The sequence below is a fragment of the Cervus elaphus genome, chromosome 32 (genome assembly GCF_910594005.1).
Source record: "Cervus elaphus chromosome 32, mCerEla1.1, whole genome shotgun sequence".
Taxonomy (NCBI): Eukaryota; Metazoa; Chordata; class Mammalia; order Artiodactyla; family Cervidae; genus Cervus; species Cervus elaphus.
The window spans coordinates 16390441-16414150 of record NC_057846.1 but is presented as its reverse complement, the minus strand read 5'-3'; the positions used below and the strand labels follow the sequence as shown (position 1 = coordinate 16414150).

Below are 23710 nucleotides of genomic sequence, written 5' to 3'. Positions count from 1 at the left end.
TCAACCCCCTCCGCCCCCCTCCAAGAACTTTTCAGGTGATGCTTATATAGGGGATTGTGTGTGTGCAGTGATATAAATGATCTCAGGTGTTACATAACCATTATTTACAAAACATGAGGCAAGAGCGATAGGCCGTGGGGCGAGAGAGCCTGACCATCGCCACCTTGGCTTATTTGCTCTTTCCCTCAACCTACCTTTGCAGCAAACAAAATTTTGTTCCACCTTGAAAATGAGCATGTATTGAGTAGGACATTCAAACCCCATAACTAATTGTACTTGCAGAACCTACATGTAGATGTTTGAAGGTATTCTGAGACTTGAGTTCCTGTTCCTGGCCACATCTTTACAGTTTTCCCACAGTTAATCTGGTGTGGGTGAGACATGCAAAGCAGTACCAGCCTCAGCAACCTCAGGGCAGTTTTCTCAACAATGCTCATAAAGCATAGTGTTCGGTCTGTCCTCCTTGGGGTGGAGCACAGGGTCTGAACATGAACTTCCTGCTATCAACCAACAACAGGAAATAATGAAGAGTAGTGACAAAAGCAATGCTGCTAGTAACAGGCAGCTTTCCCCCAGGGATACATTGTTTTCAAATTTGATCAAAGAATCAAAGCATTCCTGAAAAGGGATCTTAAGGGATACAATACACTTAGCATCTGGAAGCCTAATGAAGAAAATTGGAACTGAGATTCACTGTGAGACTTACCCCATCACCGAAGGCCTCAATTGTTTTCCCTGTTTCTGAATTAAAGGTCCTGGGCTTCAGCAGCCAGGGAAGTATCAATAGGATTCTTGGTAGGACATCCAGGTTGTTGAACTTCTCAAAATAACATCAGCAAACCTTTAAACAAACAAAAGTTACATTTCATTTAGTAGAACTTACAGCAGTAGGAGAGAATACTATCTGACAGAGCCTAAAAGGGTGTCTCAAAAGAGTTAAGTCAGAAACAGAATAATTGTAGTATTTGGGGACTCAAGTAGGATAAAGTAGGTCTGCAAAAGCAGAGAGCTAAGTAGGGCTGGGCAAAGTCCATGAGGCAGTAGTTTAGGGTTGGCTGACATAGGGGAGTGAGGGTCTTGATAAGCAAACTGTTATTGATAAGCAGGCTGTTTGGCAGCGTGAGATTACTGTCTTCAATATATAGATTTGTGGGCATTTGGGGAAGCAAGAGTGGACTTAATTATTAGTTTACAATCTTATCTTTTCCAGGCTAAAGCTTGAAAGCTTTCTAGAAGGAACAATTAACTTACACTGATATAAGTCCATCATTTCATCTGAGTCATAATCACAGATGGTCTCAATTCTCAAAGACTAAGATTTCAATATTAGAGAAAGCAGAATTCCAAATAAAATCATTAGAAGTTACAAAACTAGACATTATACACTAAAGGAAAATTAGATTAATAAATATGTCATCGTGAACATCTCAGACTAGCAATACAGCATCAAATTATATAAAGAAATAACTGAAAGAATTACAGTTAGAAACAGAAAATAAAGTCAATAATTGTAACAAGATTTTAACAACTCACTTCCAACCAAGATTCTAATACTAAAATTAATAAGCTCAAACTTGATACCCAAGAAAAGAGTGCACACGAAGAATTATCTCCAGTAATCAACCATGTACAAAGTCACAAAGAAGCTTAAGTGAGTTTCTAAAATCAATATCATTTATAGTACAATTAAATAAAATTAAAATTAAAACAAAAATTCCATAAGCCTATAAATTACAAAAATGAAATAATTTTTCAGGTAAAGAAAAAGGGTCATAGGGAAATTAAGATAAATTTACAACGGCTCAACAAAGAAAGCCCAACAAAAGTGGCAAAATTTAGATGGAAATGTTTTTTAAATAAGTTCATCAGAAAATAGACAAAAGACAAACTTTAGTCTAAGCATTCACCTAAAGACGTTTGAAATAGATCAACAAAGTAAAATTTAAGAAGCAAAAATGAAGAAAAACTGTCATCAGAAATAAACTAAAGATGGTCAGAATGGATACTGGAGAACACAGAATGAAGATCCTATAATCATTATATGCCTTCAAACAAAACAGAAACCCAACACTTAAAGCAGACAAGAGGTGTCGCACCAGCTGGGGTCTGGGGAGAGGGCAACAGGAACACTGCTCCCTAACTCCCCTTCTCAATTTCTTCCCCCTGGGGGGCACTTTTTGAAAAATCATTGTTTAGAAGCCTTGTTATTAAACAGGTGCTGTCTGAAGCTAATAAAGGACTCACAAACCAGGAAAAATGCACTTCTTACACTTCAAAGTGGACTAGTGGTAGAAAGTACTTTCCATAGGGTAAGCAAGCAAAACCGAAAACATACAAACAGGGAAACAGATAAGCCCTGAAACAACTAAAGCAGGACTGTTTTCTGAGATCATCAATTTTTTTTTTTCCACTCAAGTATACATTTTGCCAGCATTTCCTGTACTTAATAACCATAGCAGGAGGGGGGTAAAAAAATCCGGTGATTATTGCTCTATTTCAAATAAAACAAATAATATACTTACTATGATATATTTCAATTCTGTTGATTTCACAGTTGTCAGGGGTAAGCCAGGCTCCAGTTGGAGATGCCAGAGATTCTCAACTTGGTCTAACAGGATCCTGAGGCCCACATCTTAACCCAGACCAATTAAGTAGAGTCTCATGATGGTGCACACAGGTGCAAACACACTCAGGTGTGGTTCTGAAAACTTCTGGTATTCCAGGTGCAGTCAAAGTTGAGAATCACTAGAATGGTTAAAAGGAAGCTCCAGTATCTACTTAAATCCCACCCAGGTCTGTCCTTAGCTCTTCCCTTTAAGATATTTTATCTGAAGACAAACATAGCAAATTAATCAAAAAGGCAAAGAGCAGGAAGATAATCAAAGAACTACTACCCCGGCCGCCTCAGCTTTCCCAAACATTCAACAAGCTACAGTGATGGACTAACGCTGAGAGGGCAGCGTCTAATAAGACAAACAACACAGCTCAAATCTTGGGCACCGTCTACCGACTTCACAAATGTAGAGAACCGTGATCATGACTAAACAGCAGTACATGGGTAAAAAAAAATTTGAGAAATTTAGTTAATTTTCAGTGTAACGTAAGTCAACACTGATTTGACTGCCAGAAAATAAACTGGCAATCCGAGGCGGCATCGACACATGTAATGATATCTGGGCAAGGAAGGCCATTTTCTCAAGCTTGCTGGAACACTTTTAAGTGCTGAGTCACGTTCCGGGGAATATACTAGCTGAGAACATGCAAAATGAGGTTGCGGTTGAAGAGGGAACTTTGAGGGGTCTTTAAAAAAAAAAAAGGCTCGCGGTGGGGGGAGGGGGGTTACTATGACAGACATTTATAAATGGTTTGAAGAGCTCACAGAAGGAAGTTAGGTTTGATTTATGGAGTCAAGTCCAGAAGTCAAAGCAATGGATGGGTGGAAGAAAACACTTTTCCGTGACGCTGACCATCAAAAATGTTAACGACGACGGGCGGTCACGCAGGGCGGGGTGGGTCGCTCCTGGTCACTGAGGAGATTTGAGGCGTCAGGTAAATAAGGGATTTACTCGAGCGGAGTTTCAGAACTTGTGGGTGAACTCAAAGACTCATCACCTGAGAGTTTATGATCAGTGTATTGAAAAGTCGCCCCAGGTAAAAGTGGGGCTTTCCCACTTTCGGGGCGCTAAGGAAGCCTGAGCGGAAGGGCGTCTGCACCCAGCCACCGAGCCAAGGAGAGCGCCGGCCAGCAGGGCGCTCTGCCCCCTGCTGACTTTTCCGACCCGGAGCAGCCCTGGGCTTCCTCGGACTTCACCTCAGACAACGTGCTTCACACGTGGCTCCCGGGTCCTGCTTTCTCCTTCAAACCCACGCCCCGGCTGCCCCACCGGCCACAGACCCGGGCTTCCGGCCGCTCCGGAGCCTTCACCCCACGTCCGCCCGCATTCCCATCCCCCGGGGGCCCCCGAGTCGCCCGTCTAGGGGAGAAAAGGGGCCCGGCGGGCTCTCCACCCCGGGCCGACTTTCTCGCACCTTCTAGAATCTGGAGCTCCCCTGACCCTCGAGCGGGTGGCCCGGGGCCAGTCTGCGGGGGACTGGGGCCGGAGCCGGCGCGCCCGCGTCCCAGGAGCCCGGCGCCTCGGAGCCCGCCCGCCGGCCGGGGCCCCCTCCCACCCCGCGGGGGGACTCGCGCCGCGGGGGGCGGGGGAGGGGCCGCGCGGGCGCCGGGAGACGCCGCCAAGGCCGGCGCGCGGGGAGGGCGGCCGGGCTCGGCACGCGCCCTCCCTCGGCCGCTTTCTCTCACATAAGCGCAGGCAGAGGGCGCGTCAGCCATGCCCTGCCCCTGCGCCCGCCGCCGCCGCCGCCGTGCAGCCCCGCGCTCCCCGGCCTCGCCGCCCGGCGCCGCCGCCGCCGCCGCTCTAGCCGCCCGGCCACCCGGCTCGCCCCGCCGCGGGGAGGGGGAGGCGGGGGCTCGCGGGCCCCGGGGGCGCCGCAGGGCGCGAGCCTCGCGGGGCGTCTGGGCTCGGCCACCCCTCGCTCCCCGAGCCGCCGAGCGGGGCGCCGTCCTCCCGCGCCCTCGCCTCACCTCGCGGGCCGCGGTCGCGGGCGCTCGGATGTCCGGTTTCCTGTGAGGCGCTGCCCTGACCCCTCGGCTCGCGGGCGCCGGCGGTAGAGCGGCTCGCAGCGTCGCGAGCACCGAGCCCGGACCCGCTGCCGCCGCCCCGGCTCCGCGGGGTCCCGGGCGGCCCTCGGGGACAGGGCCGAGCCGCGAGGCAGCCTCGCCGGGGCGCCCGGCCCCCGCGCCCGCGGCCCGGCCACCATGCACTTGCTGGGCTTCTGCTCTCTGGCGTGTTCCCTGCTGGCCGCTGCGCTGCTCCCGGGTCCGCGCCGGGCGCCCGCCGCCGCCGCCGCCTTCGAGTCGGGACTGGGCTTCTCGGACACGGAGCCGGACGCGGGCGAGGCCAAGGTGGGTGCGCGCTGCGGGGACCGTGGGGACCCCGGGGAGGGGGAGGTTCGGGTCGCAGAGGACCCAGAACCCGTGCAAAGGGTGGGCTTGTGTTTCACCTTGTGTGCGTTGGATCCAAAGTTGCTGAGCTACGTGTAGAGTTTCTGAGAGCAAAGTTTTCTCCTTTTTTTCATAGAAAGTTGTTACTAAATAGGAAAGCAATTTACGCCGAGTGCAGGGCTCGGAAGGTGGCTGGTGACAGCGCTCCTATAACCAACTGGCTGGAGAGCGGTCCCCGCCGGGGAGCAGAGCTGTGCTGGAGCCCCGGTTAACCCACGGGGAGGGTTCTTTCTTTCCCTAACAAGTGAGTTGGGACCCCAGCAGCTCCCAGGGCTTGGATGAGCAGTCATCCGAGGCTGCTTTTTCTGGAGTGTTCCTCTTCTGTGGAATTGGTAACTGGGCTTGAGGGCATCAGACTTCAGATTCACTTGGAGAAGTTGGTCAAACTTGAGATGCAACAGGATCTCGAATCACCATCAAGCATGGCTTTTCGACTTAGTAAACGCTGCATTTCTGAAATGTGGTCAAGAACTGAAAAGTAAGGTGGATTTTCTTGTTTGTTTTTCAATGAGATGTTTAACTCTTTGCCTGAAAAATGTTACCAAGATGCTTTGGAGACATTCTGATTACCAAATGTCATATATTATTTGTGTCTGCTCTTCTAAAAAAAAAAAATGTATGTTTACCTTAAAAGCTCAGATCTGCCATAAGGATGGAGAATATGCTTAATAAAGTTCTTGAATTCATGAAAAAGTTTCATATTCCACAGAAGATGGGAAGTCTCACTTCACACACTTGCAGTACCCCCTGGCTGGAACTAGATTGCAGCACTTTATTTCATCTGATGGCAGGAGTAGTGCTGGGGGTGTGTAACTGCTAACCTTGAGTTTATTTTACTGATTAGCGTATATTGAATGTGTACAAATTAAATTGCCTTCCCAGTTTTATTTTGAAATACACTTTTAAGGTTGAGAAGACTGATTTTTTTAAAAAAGTACCTTTGTATTTAAATTTGGGGGAAAAATCAAATGTTGGAATTTGTCATTCAGTGGGGTCAAGGAAAAAAAACTATGGAGTAAAAACATGTACACTAAAGTGCAGATAAGAGTGTTTTATGTGACTTGTAAAAAAATTTTCAACACAGATATTTACATTGGTAAAATTACTGCCATAAGAATGTCTTCCTGTCCTCAAATGCCACAAAAAAATGTAGTCTTAGAACCACTAATGCTTCCTGCAGCTTAAATGCCTTGGATTTCATGATATTGATTCACTTTCTGTTTTCTCAGAGCTAAACTATTTCTTAAAAGTATGATTTAGGAAGAGAATTCCTCTCTACTGCCTAGGATAACTTACTTTGGTTTACAGTTAAGAGACTGTGAAATAGCAGGTACAGTTAGAAGCCTATCCTGATAAGCCAAGAGCCTGTGTAAGAGTCCCTCACTCTGTTGGATGGATCCTGAATGAAGGGGACTATATATGTGCGTGTGCCTGTGTTTATATACTTCTCTGTGTGGTTGGAGTAATTTATTCTTAATTTTCAAAACTGTCTTCATTGGTGATTTAATTAAATTTTCCCTTTGCTGTGAAAACCTTTTTGAATTTTGTTGGCTTTTCATGGTTGACCATCCATAAAGCAGAGTGTTATTCCCTCACTGAAGTGTTCCCCAGCGGTTGAGTAGAAACTCGAGAGGGCGTGTCATTATTGCCTTCAGCAAAGCTGCCCTGTCCTTGCCTTGAAAATGCCAAGAGACATGGTCCAAAGACTCCATGTCTCTCCCTAGTGGACAAAACAAGTGCCTTAATTGGATGTAAGCCCTGATAACAATCAGGAGCTAATTGTTAATTTTCTGTGCTCTACATAAACCTTAAGAGATTTCAGAAGGTTAATAGAAGACACTACATATACATAATCCCCAAGAAATGCAGATTTTTGTTAATTTACACTTCAGAATTATTTTTTTAATATTAAAATAGAAGACAACTCACAAGGTGTGAATCATGGTTAACTATCCCATTCTTCACCCCACCCTCAAAGCCCCAAAGTGAAAGTTACGCAGTCATGTCCAACTCTTTGCGACCCCATGGCCTATATAGTCCATGCAATTCTCCAGGCCAGAATACTGGAGTGGGTAGCCTTTCCATTCTCCAGGGGATCTTCCCAACCCAGGGATCGAATCCAGGTCTCCCACACTGCAGGCAGATTCTTTACCAGCTGAGCCACAAGGGAAACCAATTCATGGGCTTTAGTATGATTTACTAAAAACTTCTAAATTGTTTTTCCCAAGGATGTGAGTACAAGCAAGTCAATGTCAGAAAAGTAAGGCAGGTAGTTTTACCTAATTATGTAATTTAAATTAACTAGACATGTTGGGATAAAAAGAGGAAATATTTAAAATTATGAGCAAACTAAAACAAAAAAACTGGAAAACCTAAAAAAAGCACTGGATTACTAACTACAATTATTTGCCAACATGAGATTAGATAAGAGTTCACTGTGGTTGAAGTTGAGTTTGTTTTTAAAAGTTGATTTATGATTAACAAAAGGAAGAATTACTTCATATCATGAAATACACTTTCATTCCAAAAAATTGAAGTATTTTATTGAGTTAGAGTTTAAATACCTAGATCCTTATATATTTTTTGAATTCAATAAATGCAGGTGTGAGGGGATGAGGACTTGCTGTGTCTCAGCACTGCTGTCATTTTTGGTGACCACAAGGGTCTTCACAAGTTCGGATCACCCCCTAGATACCATGCATACCTACACTGAGAGTAGGTGTTTAAACAACACGTGTTTAGGTTATATCTGCAATGTTGTGATTACCTATACATTAATTTCATTTTGTTTTCCACTACATCTTCATGAGATAGGTGTTATATTTTTTATTAAATATGATGAATCTAAGACTCAAGTGATTTAACCAGGAGCAAGAATAGAGCTTTTTCCTTTAAAAAAAAAACAAAAAAAAAAACAAATCTTTTGCAGCATGTAGTTTAGAAAACCATGGTAATGGGTTAGAGCCTTCAGGGTTGCTGAAGGCCTATTACTCTCTTCCTCTTGTAAGTGGACCAGTATGCAAGGAGGCAGAGGAAGTATTGCTCTGCAGTCAGGATCCCCTCTTACATTCCCCTCAATGAGCAATCTGCAAGAAACTGGGACTTTCTTCCAGGGTTCACCCTAAGATGCTCTCTGATTAAAGGTGGATCATAACTGGCCTAATCCATAGTACTGTTATAAGAACGGCTGCAGAGATAGAGGCCTGACAACAATTTCTGACAATTACGATTTCTAAGTTGCACTAACTGTGCAATTTAGAAATAATTCCTGTTTCTAAGTTCCACTAACATAAATTCAGTGAAATACAGTGACCTTACCTATGTCATATGACCTTTCAGGAATTATTGGGTTTGAAAGAACAGACTTTAGTTGCAGAGGAATGATATCTCCTCCAACTTCTAAACATTACATTGTAGCCTCTTTTGCCTGTTACATTGTTCCTCCTTCATTCTCTAAATACTTCAAAGGTCTACTTTTTGTTGCAAAACACCAGTTTTTCACCTCAGATTTGTAGTAGTTGTGAATTAAGGTATCATTGATTTTTCACATTGTAAATCTTAACGTAGCAGAGAACTTTAAACAATAAGATAATGATTGATTTATAGTATAATGCTAAAATTTACTGTAAATATTTTAGATTTGTCAGTGCCATCCTTTCTTCTGAAATTTACTCATGCAAATTATTCAGGAGGCTCCTATCCACAATTAATTTACTTAATTTGTAGTTTAACTGTTAGAGAAAAATTGCATTCATTTAATTTGCTTTATTGGGCATCCATCACAGAATCAAATAGGTGCCTGAAAATACCTTTTGCTGGTGGGGTCTCACCCTTTCCTGGTACTGATAGCACTCCAGTAGCTGTCAAGTGTTAGAAGGGATCCCTGATGATTCCTTTTCTGCATTTCTGAAACCCCAGAGCTCATTTTCATACATGTGTTTGGTTCTATAACCTTGACCTAATCTGACATAAAGCTACGTATAGTCTTTACTTACCCTCTAAGTTTGAATATATCTAAGCTTCACTGAAGAAACAGTAATATATTTATTTATGAGATGCTGCCACAGACCCTGCTGGGTGTGGAGGGAGAATTAAAATGCACATGTACTGGGTTTCTTGAAAAAATTTGGAATCTGTGTTTATGCAATCCACAGGGCTTGTGCTAAGGGATTGGAAGGGAGAACTATTCTCTTCCAAAGGGCTTTCTTCCTCAGTCACCTGTTGCCTCATAACAGCCTGGAAGGAAAATTGAAAGACTCAAAAAGAAGGCCCTGTGGACACCCATACCTTTTACTTTACCCATTAGAACCAGGATTATATACTTTTTACTCCAAATTCTCATATTTAAATCTACTTCAATTCAGGGATGTTTTAATTAATCCTCACTAGTGGCAGCTCCAGTTCTAAACAGGAAATTACTATGCAGTGAGTGATGCAAAAAACGTAGAGTGAGTGATTCCTGTCTATAACAAGTATATCATTGTTTTGAAGAAACAAGAAACTTACTCATTAAAAATACCAGAAATGAGTTAATCTACAAATGCAGACAATTATAAGACATTTTGTAAGAGTCTCTTGCTTTACCAGAAGTCATCGGCTAGGCTTCTGGGGGATGCATTGGCAGTCACGGGAAAGGTGGGGTGATGTTGAGTCAGCTGTGATAAATGGTTAAATGCTGGTTACAGAAAGGAGGGTGGGAGGGATATTTTGGATATTGAAGTGTGAGAGCGGAGGACAGAGGCCAGTAATGCCAATGCAGTCAGTGGGTGTTTGGGCAACTGGGAGCAGACCCATTTGGCTGGAGAGTCCAGAACTTCATGAGAAACAGAGAAATAGTGTAGAAACTTCAGACTTCCTCAAAGTGCCTGGCAGTGCCTGCTCTCCTCACTTGTTGACCACCCATGTATGTTGTCTGAGCTCCTCCATATATGCTCTGGACTTATGATGATGATAGTGATGACCACTTAACTTATGTAAGCACCCATCACTGTTCTACTCAGAAGCATTTATAAAATACACTAATAACAGTTATCTTGGCTCTTCTGGCTTGAATTCCAAACAGAGCAAGCAGTGTAAACAGAGGTCATGCTTAGATATACACACACAGAGAGACACACACACAGACGTACACATTTACCTCTTAATGGTTCTTCAAGCTGCCATCAATGGCTTACATGTTCTTTCTTACCAAGTTAAATATTTTTAGACAATCTGTTGAAATAATATATAAAAAACTTATATAAGATTGGATTTTCCATTGTTTATACACTTAGTCTCAAATAAGCTAGCAATTAGAGAGAGAGAGATAATCCTGAAGTGTCCTAGCAATTCCTTCATTTCAAATCTGCTTACAAGCATTCCTATTAAAAGTAAGACCAGAATGGGGCAGAAATGAACTATCAAGTAAATAACACAATTACTTTTTACTTGCTGTTTTAATTTTTTAATGCAGTAGAAAATTTACTCAAATGCAAAAGTCAATTATTATAAAATGGATGTAATGAAAGAGGGGGTATTCAGATGCATACCCTGTGTAAATAGCAATGCTTCAGAGTTTAAAAGTCAGACTTCTCAGCAAGGTCAACTTCAGTACTGTCCTGGTTTGGACAGAGTGGGAGGAGATGAGTATTTTAGAGTAAACCACAAAGATGTAATTTACCATTTCTGTACTTGTAAAGATTGTAATTAGCCATTTATTTTGTAATTTATTTCACCTTAAAACTTGGTCCTCAAAATATCTCAGCATATGAAGAAACAGTGATATTCTTCAGCGTGATTCTTCAGCTCTTTCCCACCTAATTTATTACATGTTTTCTTTTTATAAGTTTACCAGCAATTGTCCTGATTTCTGTAGTGTGGGAACAGGATGTTATATGGATGTTTGATTTTGAGACAGTTGGGGGAAATCCAAGGTATTTGATCATTCAGTATAGGAAGGCTCTGTATTGTAGGTCTGCTTATATAATACACTTCCACCTGTTCTGTGTGCCAAGTTTGTGTCTGTCCCTGGAGGGGACATATCTAGCCATAGACCACCAAGGCATAATGGTCATTCCCTAAACGCCATACCTAAGTCACTGGGTAAAAAGGACTTTGATACACAGGGCATTAAATGCCATATAATATCACATGAACTCATCCTGAATACTTTCAAAGCTCAAATACTTTGATGTTTAAATCTTTATTAAACAGGCTGTTGTTGCTACTTTAATGTGTAAATATCTGGTCTAGATGTTATTAATTTGCACAAGATAGAAATGTGCATTCTACATGTTAGTGAAATCATCCCAGAATAGCTAAAAGATGAAAATATACTTTCACCAAATTAATGAAAAGACAATGGTAGAAGCTTATATGCAAGAGTTAAGGGACTTCCCTGTTGGTCCAGTGGTTAAGACTTCACCTTCCAATGTATGGGATGCAGGTTTGATCCCTGGTCAAGGAGCTAAGAACCTTCATAGGTCACAGCTAAAACAAGCAAACAAACACCCTGCAGGAACAACATTGCAACAAATTAAATAAAGACTTTTAAAATGGTACACATAAAAAGGTATTAAAAAGAGTTAAATTTGTATAAATTTCTTCACAAAGTATGATTGCCTTGCCTCTTTGGGGGTGCTTTTCTGAAATGACAACCACAAAGCATCCAGTCTGTGCTGTCACTGAGACGAATCTTAGAGTAAATACCGTCCTTCTCCTAGGGTAAGGCTAGGTTATCTCAGTTCCCTGATTGGCTCAAGAGAGTGGATTTTGTCTGATGGTTCTGTCTGCCAGTTTGCCAGACTCTGAGGAAACAGAATGAATTTCTTGGCACTGAACACTTGATGGTGAAGTGGTAAGCAGACGGAAAGAGGAAATTCAGAGTAGGTGGTGGATACAGCTCCCAGCTCTTCAAGAGATAGTAACATGTTTTTATTTAATAACATCTTGAAAGTATCCACTTCCTTAGGATTCCAGTACAGATGTTAGTTGGAATATTTTAGGAACTTTTGATCAGATACCATATTTCTAAGCAGAGGAAGTTTCACTGACTAAATCTGGAAAGAACGATTTAACACTAAATAGATACTCAGCCAATATATATATGGATAAAGAATTAGAGAATACATTATCTAAATACATCTACACATATCCATGTACATTATCCATACAAATCTACATGCAGGTACTGAGATGATCTATTTTTAAAGTGATTTTATATTTCTATCTCAGGACTTGAAAAACTGTAATTATAGAAAATGAAGCTTTATATTTAAGTGCTGATGTATTTCTTCAGTTATAGGATGCAATTCTAAATTTTAATGTAATTTTCTTCACAGCAGTTTTCCATTCTCATTCTAATTTATTTTTCTAGTAAAAGTGCTATGCTTATTTAAGGGGGTCAGAAACAAGAATAAAATAACATTACTTTTTAGATACTCTTTTATAAGGAGAGGCAATGTTCATGAAATTAATAATATTTTTGCTCCCAATCTGCTTGGGGAACACATGTACACCCATGGCAGATTCATGTCAATGTATGGCAAAACCAGTACAATGTTATAAAGTAATTAGCCTACAATTAAAATAAATTATATTTAAAAAAATACTTGAAATGGGTGAAAATTTTCTTAAAAAAAAAAAGCAGACACCAACGTGGTGTTTTGGAAAGCTTCTTCAATATGAGTTGGTGCCACTTGGAGACAGGCAATGCTTACTCCCTCCTGGGACTGACTCGGAGAAGGACAAGTAGGCCATTTATCACCTCTTCAGCCAACTGGCACTCAGAGGTTTAATACCTTCTTCAGAGATGACGAAAATAATTACCTTGTTTAAAAAGAAGTGCTGTAACCTTTCCTCAAGAAAATAGTGCATTTTTTTCTCTTCCTTGTTTATGTACTCTTTTCTTCCCCCCAATAGCAAACCATCCCCTCCTCAAGTCCAAGCAAAAATGGGTAAGATTGGCAAATTACATTAGACCAAAATAGTAAAGAAAAGGATCTTGATTTTCTTTTAACTGGAGTGACCACCCAGGTGCCATGAATTCTATGATTAAATTCCTATAATCTGTAAAAGAGATTATTTCCTCTTACTCAAAGTTCCTTGGAAATAGTTAATATCAAATACCAAATGTGAAGCTGTTTCAAACCACTGTGGTTTACTTCACTACAATAGCATTGCCCACATGGAATATTTTTAATTCCTTCTTTTTTGTTTGTGTCTGTTGTGTGTATTTAGTTAGTTTATCCTTTTGAAAATCTTCTTCCCAGTTTATGTTTGGAGAAATGGAGCACTTATTTAGATGCATGTTTGCTTATGGGTCATGACATTTGTGACTTCCCTAAAACACAAACTAATTCTTGTGTCTCAGAGCCAAAATTTTAGTTTTGGGCTGATAGTGATTCACTGTTTGTTCTCTTTGAATCCTAAGTCTTTTAATTTTGATGTCCATCCATTCCAAATTAGAATTTTATCAAGGCCAACATTATTCATGAGTCATAACCACTACACCTAAAGTGGGGTAATTGGAAGCTGCTTTAGATACACAGATTAAGCAAATAATGATGTCATAAATTAGTGCAAATGACTTTTCCCCCTAAACATTGGTAGCAGTGAGGCATACTTGTTGGAGACCTATTCAGTGTTGCTTTAGGAAAACAGCCTCTTGGGCCCCAGCGACATGAGCATAGCATACAGTTAGACCCCTGCACCTGACCCCCGGCATCTGAATCTCCATTGGAGGATTCAGTCCCACCAGGTGGTTAGATACAGGAGGGCCGACTGTTCTATGCCGTTTATAGAATAAGGACTTGCACACCCATGGATTTTGGCATTTGTGGGGGTGCTGGAAGCACACCCCTGGATACCAGGGGATGGCTGTGGGTAGTTACGCTTCTGTCACATGGCATACCATGGCATGTAACTTACTGAATTCAAGATGAAGGCATTTGGAATCAGGGTTACCTTTTTGTGTCATGCTTCTTGACAATGCAGGCTCTTCTGTAATCTGTGGGGATGGTCACACTAGGGACCCTCAAGCTTCCTCTAGCAGAAAACACCTGAGATTTTAATCTTGCCTTCATATGTCAGTTTTTTAAAATTCCAGTTCCCCTTAATGTTGATTTTCACTTTCTGACACCTTTGTAGTGACAAGAGGGAGGAGACCACATGTATCTGATTTGCTGTACTCCTCTTAGGGCTGGATGTGGGTTTCCTCCTCCCAGGACTGAAACTCAGACTGGTATAAATTTAATTTTCTTTTCAATATTGGAATGGTAACTCATAAACTAAGAGATGTGCTAGTGAAGTGAAAGGCGCTCAGTCGTGTCCAACTCTTTGCAACCCCATGGACTCTATAGTCCGTGGAATTCACCAGGTCAGAATACTGGAGTGGGTAACCTTTCCTTTCTCCAGGGGATCTTCCCAACCCAGGGATTGAACCCAGGTCTCCCACATTGCAGGCAGATTCTTTACCGTCTGAGCCACAAGGGAAACCCAGGAATACTGGAGTGGGGTAGCCTATCCCTTCTCCAGCGGATCTTCCCAACCCGAGAATCTAACACAGGTCTCCTGCATTGCAGGCAGATTCTTTACCAACTGCACTGTCAGGGAAGCCAAGAGATGTGCTAACGTGATATTAAGTCAAACATTAAATCTGTGATACTCAGATGAGCCGTATACCCACCATGTGCAGTGTGTGGCATGTGCTTAGTGAACGGGTTATAACTGAGTTTTAACAGGTAGCTCTGAAAACCGCCAGCCTGCCAGGTGCCATTAGTCTGCACATCAAGGGTTCCCATTAAATATACGTATATTTAAAACTTTTCAGTTTTTAATAAATGATCACCAAGACAGCATAAATACGGATTTCAGTGTGTGCTGCTATGAGTTTCATGGGGACCTAATGGTATATAATCTCTGAAGCTGTATGATTTTACCATAGTTCACTGGAACATTGCGATCTAATCATATTTAGGTTCAGCCTTTTTTCAGAACAGTTTGTATTTTGCTAAGACTATTATCACTTTTGTTCATTAAATCCATTTTTTAAAACCATCTAGGTGCTTTGCTTTCCCAGGGATGTGATCTCATGTGTCCTATGGGCAGTAGAAAAGAATGTACAGTAACTCCAGGATTGTAATCTTGAAGGTCAAAAAGACTCCTGATCTAGAAATCAGTATTCACTCCAAAGCATCCAGGTTGATGACATGCCCTTTGTTGCTGAGAGATATAACACTGAAGTTTCAGACTTGTGTTACATACCCTTCAATGTAAATTACACATTCTTTTCTTTCCATTTCTTCCATATTTTTACTCATACGATATTTTTCAGGTAAGTATTTTTGAACACACTATAAACAACTATTGCTCATTACAAAAATGAATGCCCGCCACTTCCAGGAGTTATTCATTGTTTATGCCCCTCTGTGGTGGTGGTGGTAGCGTCGTTCTGTCACCAAGTCGTGTCTGACTCTTTGCGACCCCATGGACTGCAGCTTGCTTTCTGTGTACCAGTGTTTAAGGTATTAAATAAAGTCTAAGGAAAACAATTCTGTAAAATTCTAAAGTATAAACTATTTTATATCATTACAAGTTTTATGTGTATATAATATAATAGTGACTTGTTTTTTGACAAATACAGACAAGAACTTAGACTTATGTGAAAAGTGACAACTAGTTATCTATTACAATGCCCATACAGTGCCTTTTAAAATTCAGTGAATTTAAAACAACTCCTATCCAGTAATGCCAAATAATAAGTAGCAAAGTATGGCATATTTTTTAATGAAATGAACAATATTGTGTTGTCCATAGTTAGACTAATTAAAGTACATAATCTGATAATTCCAAGTAGTAATACTTTATGAAACTTTTATAACTGAACAAATCCAAGTTGTTCATTTTGATATATAACAAAAAGACAAAGTCAAACAAAAGATAATAAAACCCAGATAAAAACAACCTAATGTCAGTACTAATCACTGGATCATAGCATCGCGTTTTACTTACTGCCAGCGCTTTAGCCAGGGCTTGCTCCAGGGGATCAGGATCAGGCAGGGGTGATCATCTCTGTCTTGCTTCTTTCCTTTCCCTCTTGCTGCAGCTCTTGGAAGCCTGGTCTGTACGTGGCCTCCACAATATCTATGAAATATGGCAGGGGGCAGAAGTACAGCTCTTTTCTCCTCTCAGATTTGATCATTTATGCTTGGTCCTGCTGCTGCTTATTCATTTTCTTCATGTCATTCAAATGCTTAATTGGAAATTTTAAATGTAGTTGTGACCCAACTGCGTTTGAGGTCTCCTGTATCCAGTTTAAAAAAGTTTATTTCCCAGCTCTCTTTGCAGCTTGCACACCCTAGCCAATCGGCCAATGAAATCCAGAAGACAAAAGCTAGTGAGGATTTAAGGGAAAACTTTTGCTTTTGTGATAAGGTACTGCCTGTCTTCCTGTTTTGTTTTCTCCCCTGGAAATCAGAAAATCCCTTATAATTAAAAAATTACTTTATCAAAAGAACACTTTCAAGTGGATTGAAATTTTTATAATTATTAATATGACCTTGTGACTATGGAGGGACTTTATAAATTTCTTGTTGTTTAGTTGCTGTTATCAACTTGTGTTCTTAATCTGTGAGTTTTAGATTCAAAATAATCTGTGTTTTGTATCTAACAATCTTTGTCTTGCTGATGGATTCTTTAAAAATGATATGCTTATATTTGGTAAATAGTTTAAGAAGCCGTATTCATTAACCACATTCCAAATTTTAAAATGTTCTGTTAAGAAGGCTTTATCTTTTGTCCCTTCTTGCTGTTAAAAGTGTATTACATTGAGAATGACCACAGACCAACACTAAGTGTTTGGATAGTGGTAACTGGAGGGAACACAGAGAGACAGAGGATCCTCAAAGGATGTAGAGAGAGAGGAAGTTAGAGATGAGAGGTCTCAGAACTGACAGGAAAACATGTGCAAACAATAATATGGTTTCCTGTCTTCAGATTAATGAATAAACATCTAGACTATTTAAAAGTTGTATTTAATTCTAGGCTTTTACAAGCCTGAATTTGTCATCATAGCATCAAGATGGGAAATTAGGAAAGAATGCTAATTTAAATTTAAAACAGCTGGAAATACAATAATGGTATATATGATCATCTTCTCATCTATCAACAAGTGCTTACAGATGCCACATGAGCTATTTCAACTGCAATTATAAATCTCAGTGGAATGTGTAGAGGTGATTGGCTAGCAGGGTACTGGTTCTTAAATACTCTGTCCAACACAAACTTTAATTAATGCAGCCCCTTTAATACTAATGAAGAGTTTCACGTTAACCTTTGGGGGAAAAAATTCACCATCAGATAATAAATAAGGGATATATAACCTTACTTTAAGTTGCTTATCTTAATAGTCTGTTTATAAACACACTTTTCTTTCTGTTAGATAAATCTTTTTTTCTCAGCTGCAAGATTTTGAAGCTGTAGTAATCTGGAATGATTAAAGATTTTATACTTGACGAGTCTTCTCCCCGAGGGTTACTTGCTTCCCCTCAGAGCTGTGGATTTATCATGCTCAACCCCAGTATAAATGTCTTAAATTCCCTTCTGCCACATTATTTCCCATCTGGTGGATTGTTAGGCTGTCCGTTGGTGAACAGTATTCCTACAGTACACTCCCTCTGCCCAAGGCTCTTTGACCATCAGTCAGTCAGCCAGTCAGTTCAGTCGCTCAGTCATGTCCAACCTTTTGCCCCATGAACCGCAGCACACCAGGCTTCCCTGTCCGTCGCCAACTCCCAAAGTTTACTGAAACCCATGTTCATTGAGTCGGTGATGCCATCCAACCATCTCATCCTCTGTTATCCCCTTCTCCTCCTGCCTTCAATCTTTCCCAGCATCAGGGTCTTCTCCAATGAGTCAGCTCTTCGCATGAGGTGGCCAAAGTATTGGAGTTTCAGCTTCAGCATCAGTCCTTCCAATGAACACCCAGGACTGATCTCCTTTAGGATGGACTGGTTGGATCTCCTTGCAGTCCAAGAGACTCTCAAGAGTCTTCTCCAACACCACAGTTCAAAAGCATCAATTCTTCAGCACTCAGCTTTCTATATAGTCCAACTCTCACATTCATACATGACTACTGGAAAAACCATAGCTTTGACTAGATGGACCTTTGTTGGCAAAGTAATGTCTCTGCTTTTTAATATGCTGTCTAGGTTGGTCATAACTTTTCTTCCAAAGAGCAGATATCTTTTAATTTCATGGCTGCACTCACCATCTGCAATGATTTTGGAGCCCAAAAAAATAAAGTCTGTCACTGTTTCCATTGTTTCCCCATCTATTTGCCATGAAGTGATAGGACCGGATGCCATGATCTTAGTTTTCTGAATGTTGAGTTTTAAGTCAGCTTTTTCACTCTCCTCTTTCACTTTCATCAAGGGGCTCTTTAGTTCTTCTTCGCTTTCTGCCATAAGGATGGTGTCATCTGCATATCTGAGGTTATCTTTGACCATATTGATTATTGAAACCTGATCAATCATGGTTTGGTACTGAGGCTGGACCAGTTGATTTGTAGGATATTCTCACTGAGCAATCTAGAGAATACAAATCAAGACATATCATGTGCAAGAAGCAATGTTAAGTAAAGCATGTGTTCTAATGTATTCCTTCAAGACATAATCTGGACCATGAATTATGTATATTTTTATATATAACATTTATGTGAGATCCTTTTGATTTCTAGAATTGGTCATATTTTTTTCAATTTTGGACACTTTGATATTTAAATTTTCTGTTTCATATTGTGTTTTACATGCTGTAGTCATTTTATATAAGCAAAGATAATGTTTTGCAATGAAAATAAGTGTTCCATAAACTCCTCACATGTAGACTACTCAGTTCAGTTTAGTTCAGTCACTCAGTTGTGTCTGACTCTTTGCAACCCCGTGAATCACAGCACGCCAGGCCTTCCTGTCCATCACCAACTCCCAGAGTTTACTCAAACTCCTATCCATCAAGTCGGTGATGCCATCCAGCCATTTCATCCTCTGTCGTCCCCTTCCCCTCCTGCCCCCAATCCCTCCCAGCATCAGGGTCTTTTCCAATGAGTCAACTCTTCGCATGAGGTGGCCAAAGTACTGGAATTTCAGCTTCAGCATCAGTCCTTCCAGTGAACACCCAGGACTGAATGTAGACTACTGGGTATAACCAAATACAGCTAAGTCATAAGCAGTCTTCTGAAATAAAAATTCTTTGACTTCAGCTTCTGAAGTTATTAGTACTTGTGTATAATTTTCTATCATATTTAAAAATCTAACAGACACACATAGATATACAATGAAATATTATTCAGCGATAAAAAGAATGACATAATGCCATTTGCAGCAACATGGATGTACCTAGAGATTATGAAATGAAATAAGCCAGAGAAAGACCAATAGCATGATATAACTTGTATGTGGAATCTAAAAAGATGATATAAATTGACTGATTTACAAAACAGAAACAGACTCACAGACCTTGAAAAGAAACTTACAGTTACCAAATGGGAAAGGTGGTGGAGGGGAATAATAAGTTAGGAATCTAGGATTAGCATATACACACTCCTAGATATAAAACAGATAAACAACAAGGACCTGCTGTTTAGCAAAGGGAACTCTACTCAATATTCTGTAATAACCTATATGGGAAAAGAATCTGAAAAATAATGGATATATATGTGTGTGTATAAATGAACCACTTTGTTGTACATCTGAAACTAACACAACATTGTAAATCAACTATCCCTAATATAAAATTTAAAAAATAAAATCTAACATGCATTGAGCTAATTTTTCACAATTATTGCTGTTTGATAATTCAAAATATCAGAATTGTTACTTAATATGCAGTTTCATTCTATTCAAACTAATATGCTAAATTATCCAAGAATTGCAAGTAATGGCATGTCTTAAATCACCTGTATATAATATGTATTGTCAATTTTATTTTAAAAGGCACTTGACATTTATTCAGTAGTCCAAATAAATGATGTCTTCTTAAGTGAATTTTCTGGACTCCTGAAAGTTAGCATTTATAAGTATAGTAAGTCAAGTTTATTGTGTTGGGTAAAATTATACATAACTTCATCTTAATGATTCATTTATAATCAAACAAAATTTATTGCATGTTGCCTCTTCTCTTCCTGCCATCATTGTTCACCACCTCTGCTGTGTGCAATTGCTTCTGCACTTTTTAAAAATTTTCATTTATTCTTCTTTGTCCCCTTTCCCTGAGGCTTCTTCTATACTTCTGTCCTTTGATGCTAGAGAAATGTTTTTGTTTTTTATAGCTATGGCCTCACCATAAAAGAATTTCATTTCAGCCTTGGTGATCTCACCAACTACTTAGAGTATATCATTTAAAATGGGATTTAACTGTATGAAACAAGAATCTAACCTCAGTGTTTAAGCAAATTTGAGTTTATTTTTCATGCCAGTGGGCAGTTAAGGGCTGGTGCCATGTGGAACTCTGTTAGGTTATTAGTGTCCCAGGCTCTCCCACATTTTCTCCCCCAAAGTTGCGACAAGACTGATTCCTCTACCACATTATGTCAGATCTTGAGGAAGGAGGAAGGAGGAGATAGAAGTCTGGTACCTTAATAGGGAAGCTTTCTTGAAATCTAGAAGATTTGCACTTACTCTTACTGGACAAAACTGCCTTTTGGGCATCCCTAGCTGCAAGAGAAACCAAGAAGTAAAACATAGGCAACTTCAAACAAGATTGAAATCCCATTTTATGGAAGAAAAGGAAAATGGATTTTGAGTAGCACTGTTTGGTTTGTACATTGTATCAATGTGATTTCTAATTTTGACTTCTTTTTCCCATAATATCTCACTTTTTTTCTCATGCTTGCAAACTCGGTGGCTTCCTTGTATATACTCATGTGAATGATTACTGTTATTGAAGGAATGAATTTTAAATTATATGAGTGATATCATATAAGACCTTTTGACTGTGCAAAAGATTTAAAGTTTAATTTGGAGAGAGAGTTCTTACACGAAACATTTATAGAAAATGAGAATCTAAACTTGCTAATTTTCTTGTATCAAAAGTAGATGTAGTAACAGAAGGGAAAAACTTGAGAAAATTAGCAAGTTTAAAATTTCTTCACATTATCAACAAACACCAGGTACAGATTCAGCTGTGTTGTCCTCACAAAGGAGCAGCAGGGGTCACTTCTCCCCCGTGGAGTGTCCACGGTGTTATGACCAAGATACAAGAATCTTCGTGTGTCCTCTAGTTTCTGCCTGCCCTTCTTCATGTGTCTTACATGTTTACTGAGAAGGAGAACAGGAAACATAAGCTCATAAGCACGTATTTAGTGCGTTTCTGATGCTAATGGAAACCTTGGGCACATTTCTCTGTTTTTTTCTCTTTACCTTTAATAGTTCACCCCACTGATTTTGTTATTCAAATTTGTAATTCTTTAAGTGTTAAACACATTTTTTTTTTTTTCAGTAAGCAGACCATGTATCAAATGTAGTGGGAATTTGACATGAAAAGACATTTCAAACAGAGAAGAAAGCAACTATTATGAGAATATTTGAAGTTTGAGTATTTACCTTGTTTAATTTCCATAGATCATCATCTGATACACTAATAAGATTGGACCAGTTTATATTATTTTAAACTTTTCCCCCTGCAACTGGATTATTTATCCTTAATGTTTTGAGTTATTCTTCTTAGTCTGCCTTAGGGGCAATCATCATACATGATGATGTTTCAAAGTAGTCCACATTAGAATTTAATTATTTCATTCCAAGCACTGATTCTTGTTTTTTTTTTTTTTTTTTAAATAAATTTCCTTGAGAGAAGTAAGTTTGCAAGTTCGTTGGTTATTTGCACTTTCATTTGGATGAAAAATGAGAGTGTGTTGCACTAGGGCAGAGAGGACAAAGGAATGGGTATCCTCATGGGTGCCTCACAGGCCCGTCCCCCTCAGCCACTCTGAGGATGGAGGAGGGGCGTGGAGAAGATGCTCATCGTTTGAAAAAGCCAGACCTTCATGTGTGCCAGCTGCCAGGGCATGCGCATAGCTTTTATTGAACTCTGTATTCTGATCGCTTTAAACCAACTCAGGGAGCATCTGTTGCTAAAAGAGGAGCTCAGTTATTTTTCAGGGGCCCTGGGCCAGAGAGCACGATAATAGAAATAGATAATGTCAATGTTGACTATATATTAGATACTGTTTTATTCTCTTTTTGGAAAATCTGCATTGAGACTTTATTCCATTCTGCTTCCTCAGGGAAATAGCCTGTTCAGGTCACTGGAAATAACATGTCAGATTTGAAAAGAGACTTCATCTGTAGCCAAAAACTGCTAAATATATTTAGAAAATCGAGTGACTAATATTTTAAACTGTTTCCACAATAACAGTGTTGGTCATGTTAGGATTTACCATTTTGCACTGGAAATGACTTGTCAAGCCTGAAAAGAGACTTTATGGGCAGCCAAATGTACTTGCTAAGTGTGTTTAGAAAAGATTTTTACTGATATAAAGCTTTTTTTTAAACATAGCGTATTAATTTTAAGCAACACTACTAATCGAAATCATTAGGTAGCTTAGGTAGCTGTAAGAGAAGTTAATTTTGTGTTGTTCATTTTAACATTTCTAACCATTTCCAGTTTAATGGGAGAAGAGGAATAAGATTCATCTACAAATATTGGAACTTTCAATATTTAAGGTTATCATGAAACAGTATTTCCAGGGAGTGTAGGGCCCATATTATTTTTTTCCAGATGGTGTGCCTGCTTTGATTGTCCTATTTTATTTTATCTTTAGAGAGAGCATAGGGTAGTTGAACCAGCATGGACTTTGGGGTTAGTATAGGATTTGAATTAGCGCTGCACTAGGAGGTGATGATCCTAACACTTCTGAGTCAGTTTCTCACCTATCAACTGGGGGAAGGAGCATATACCATCTAGCTTTGTAAACTCACGTGAAACACTGCCTCATGTTAGCTACTGGTAGACTACTAGTTCTCTGTCCGGGGACTGTCAGAATTATTAAATCCATCAGTGTGCTCCCCACTCTTACCTTCAGGGTCTTTAACTGAGGTTTGGTGAATCAGGTCCGCAGATAGAATAAAGTTCATCTGAATATCCATTTATTAATGTACTATCTGCTAGCTCAATACGTATTTAATTACATATGAATAACACATTGTTCTTTTCAACACAGCATTGACCTCCCCATTGCCAAAGCCAGCGTACAGTGATCAGAACTCCACATTCCATGCTCGTTCACACAGCGGTCCATCAGGTGTGGGGCCACAAGAGGAGTCACATGAGAGGTGGAGGAAAACAAAGTCTGTCCTACCCATAGGAAGGGGTCCTGGGGAGGTTCTGGTAAGGAGGCAGAAAGCAGGGGTGAGGGGAAAGCTGAGACCACAGCCTTTAATGGGACAGAAATACCATTATTTCTTCAAATATTTCTTCTGCCCTCCAGTCTCTACCCTCCACCTGGATGTACGTTAGTCCTCTCCACCGTCCCCTCTGAGCCCTGTTGTGTGTGGTCTGTGTCTGTTCTGCTTTTTCTCTGGTTTTCTCAGGATGTTGTCCTCTGATCTACATTCCAGGCCACTGATCCTCTCTTTTCCCCTAATACTATCAATCCAGTCTGTTGAGATCTACTTT

At 40.3% G+C, this 23710-nt stretch overlaps 2 protein-coding genes and 1 long non-coding RNA gene across 3 annotated transcripts in view; 1 reads left to right on the top strand and 2 right to left on the bottom strand.

Moving 5' to 3' along the window:
• The window catches only part of LOC122687760 (translation initiation factor IF-2-like), a 215037-nt gene extending 210219 nt beyond the window's left edge, over positions 1-4818 (bottom strand). The window contains exons 1-4 of the mRNA XM_043893384.1: positions 4813-4818; positions 4030-4774; positions 2523-2745; positions 707-841 (exon numbers count right to left, since the gene is read on the bottom strand). Of these exons, the coding sequence (XP_043749319.1) occupies positions 2690-2745; positions 4030-4774; positions 4813-4818 (807 nt within the window). The 3' untranslated portion in view covers positions 707-841; positions 2523-2689. The remainder of the gene's footprint in view (positions 1-706; positions 842-2522; positions 2746-4029; positions 4775-4812) is intronic.
• Positions 4677-23710, top strand: part of VEGFC (vascular endothelial growth factor C) — a 79699-nt gene continuing 60665 nt past the window's right edge. The window contains exon 1 of the mRNA XM_043893322.1: positions 4677-4963. Within this exon, the coding sequence (XP_043749257.1) occupies positions 4817-4963 (147 nt within the window). The 5' untranslated portion in view covers positions 4677-4816. The remainder of the gene's footprint in view (positions 4964-23710) is intronic.
• LOC122687715 lies at positions 9253-16126 on the bottom strand. The gene is made up of 3 exons (XR_006339231.1): positions 16052-16126; positions 10200-10273; positions 9253-9298 (listed from the first exon to the last, which is right to left on the bottom strand). It is a non-coding gene; the product is annotated as an uncharacterized LOC122687715 (long non-coding RNA).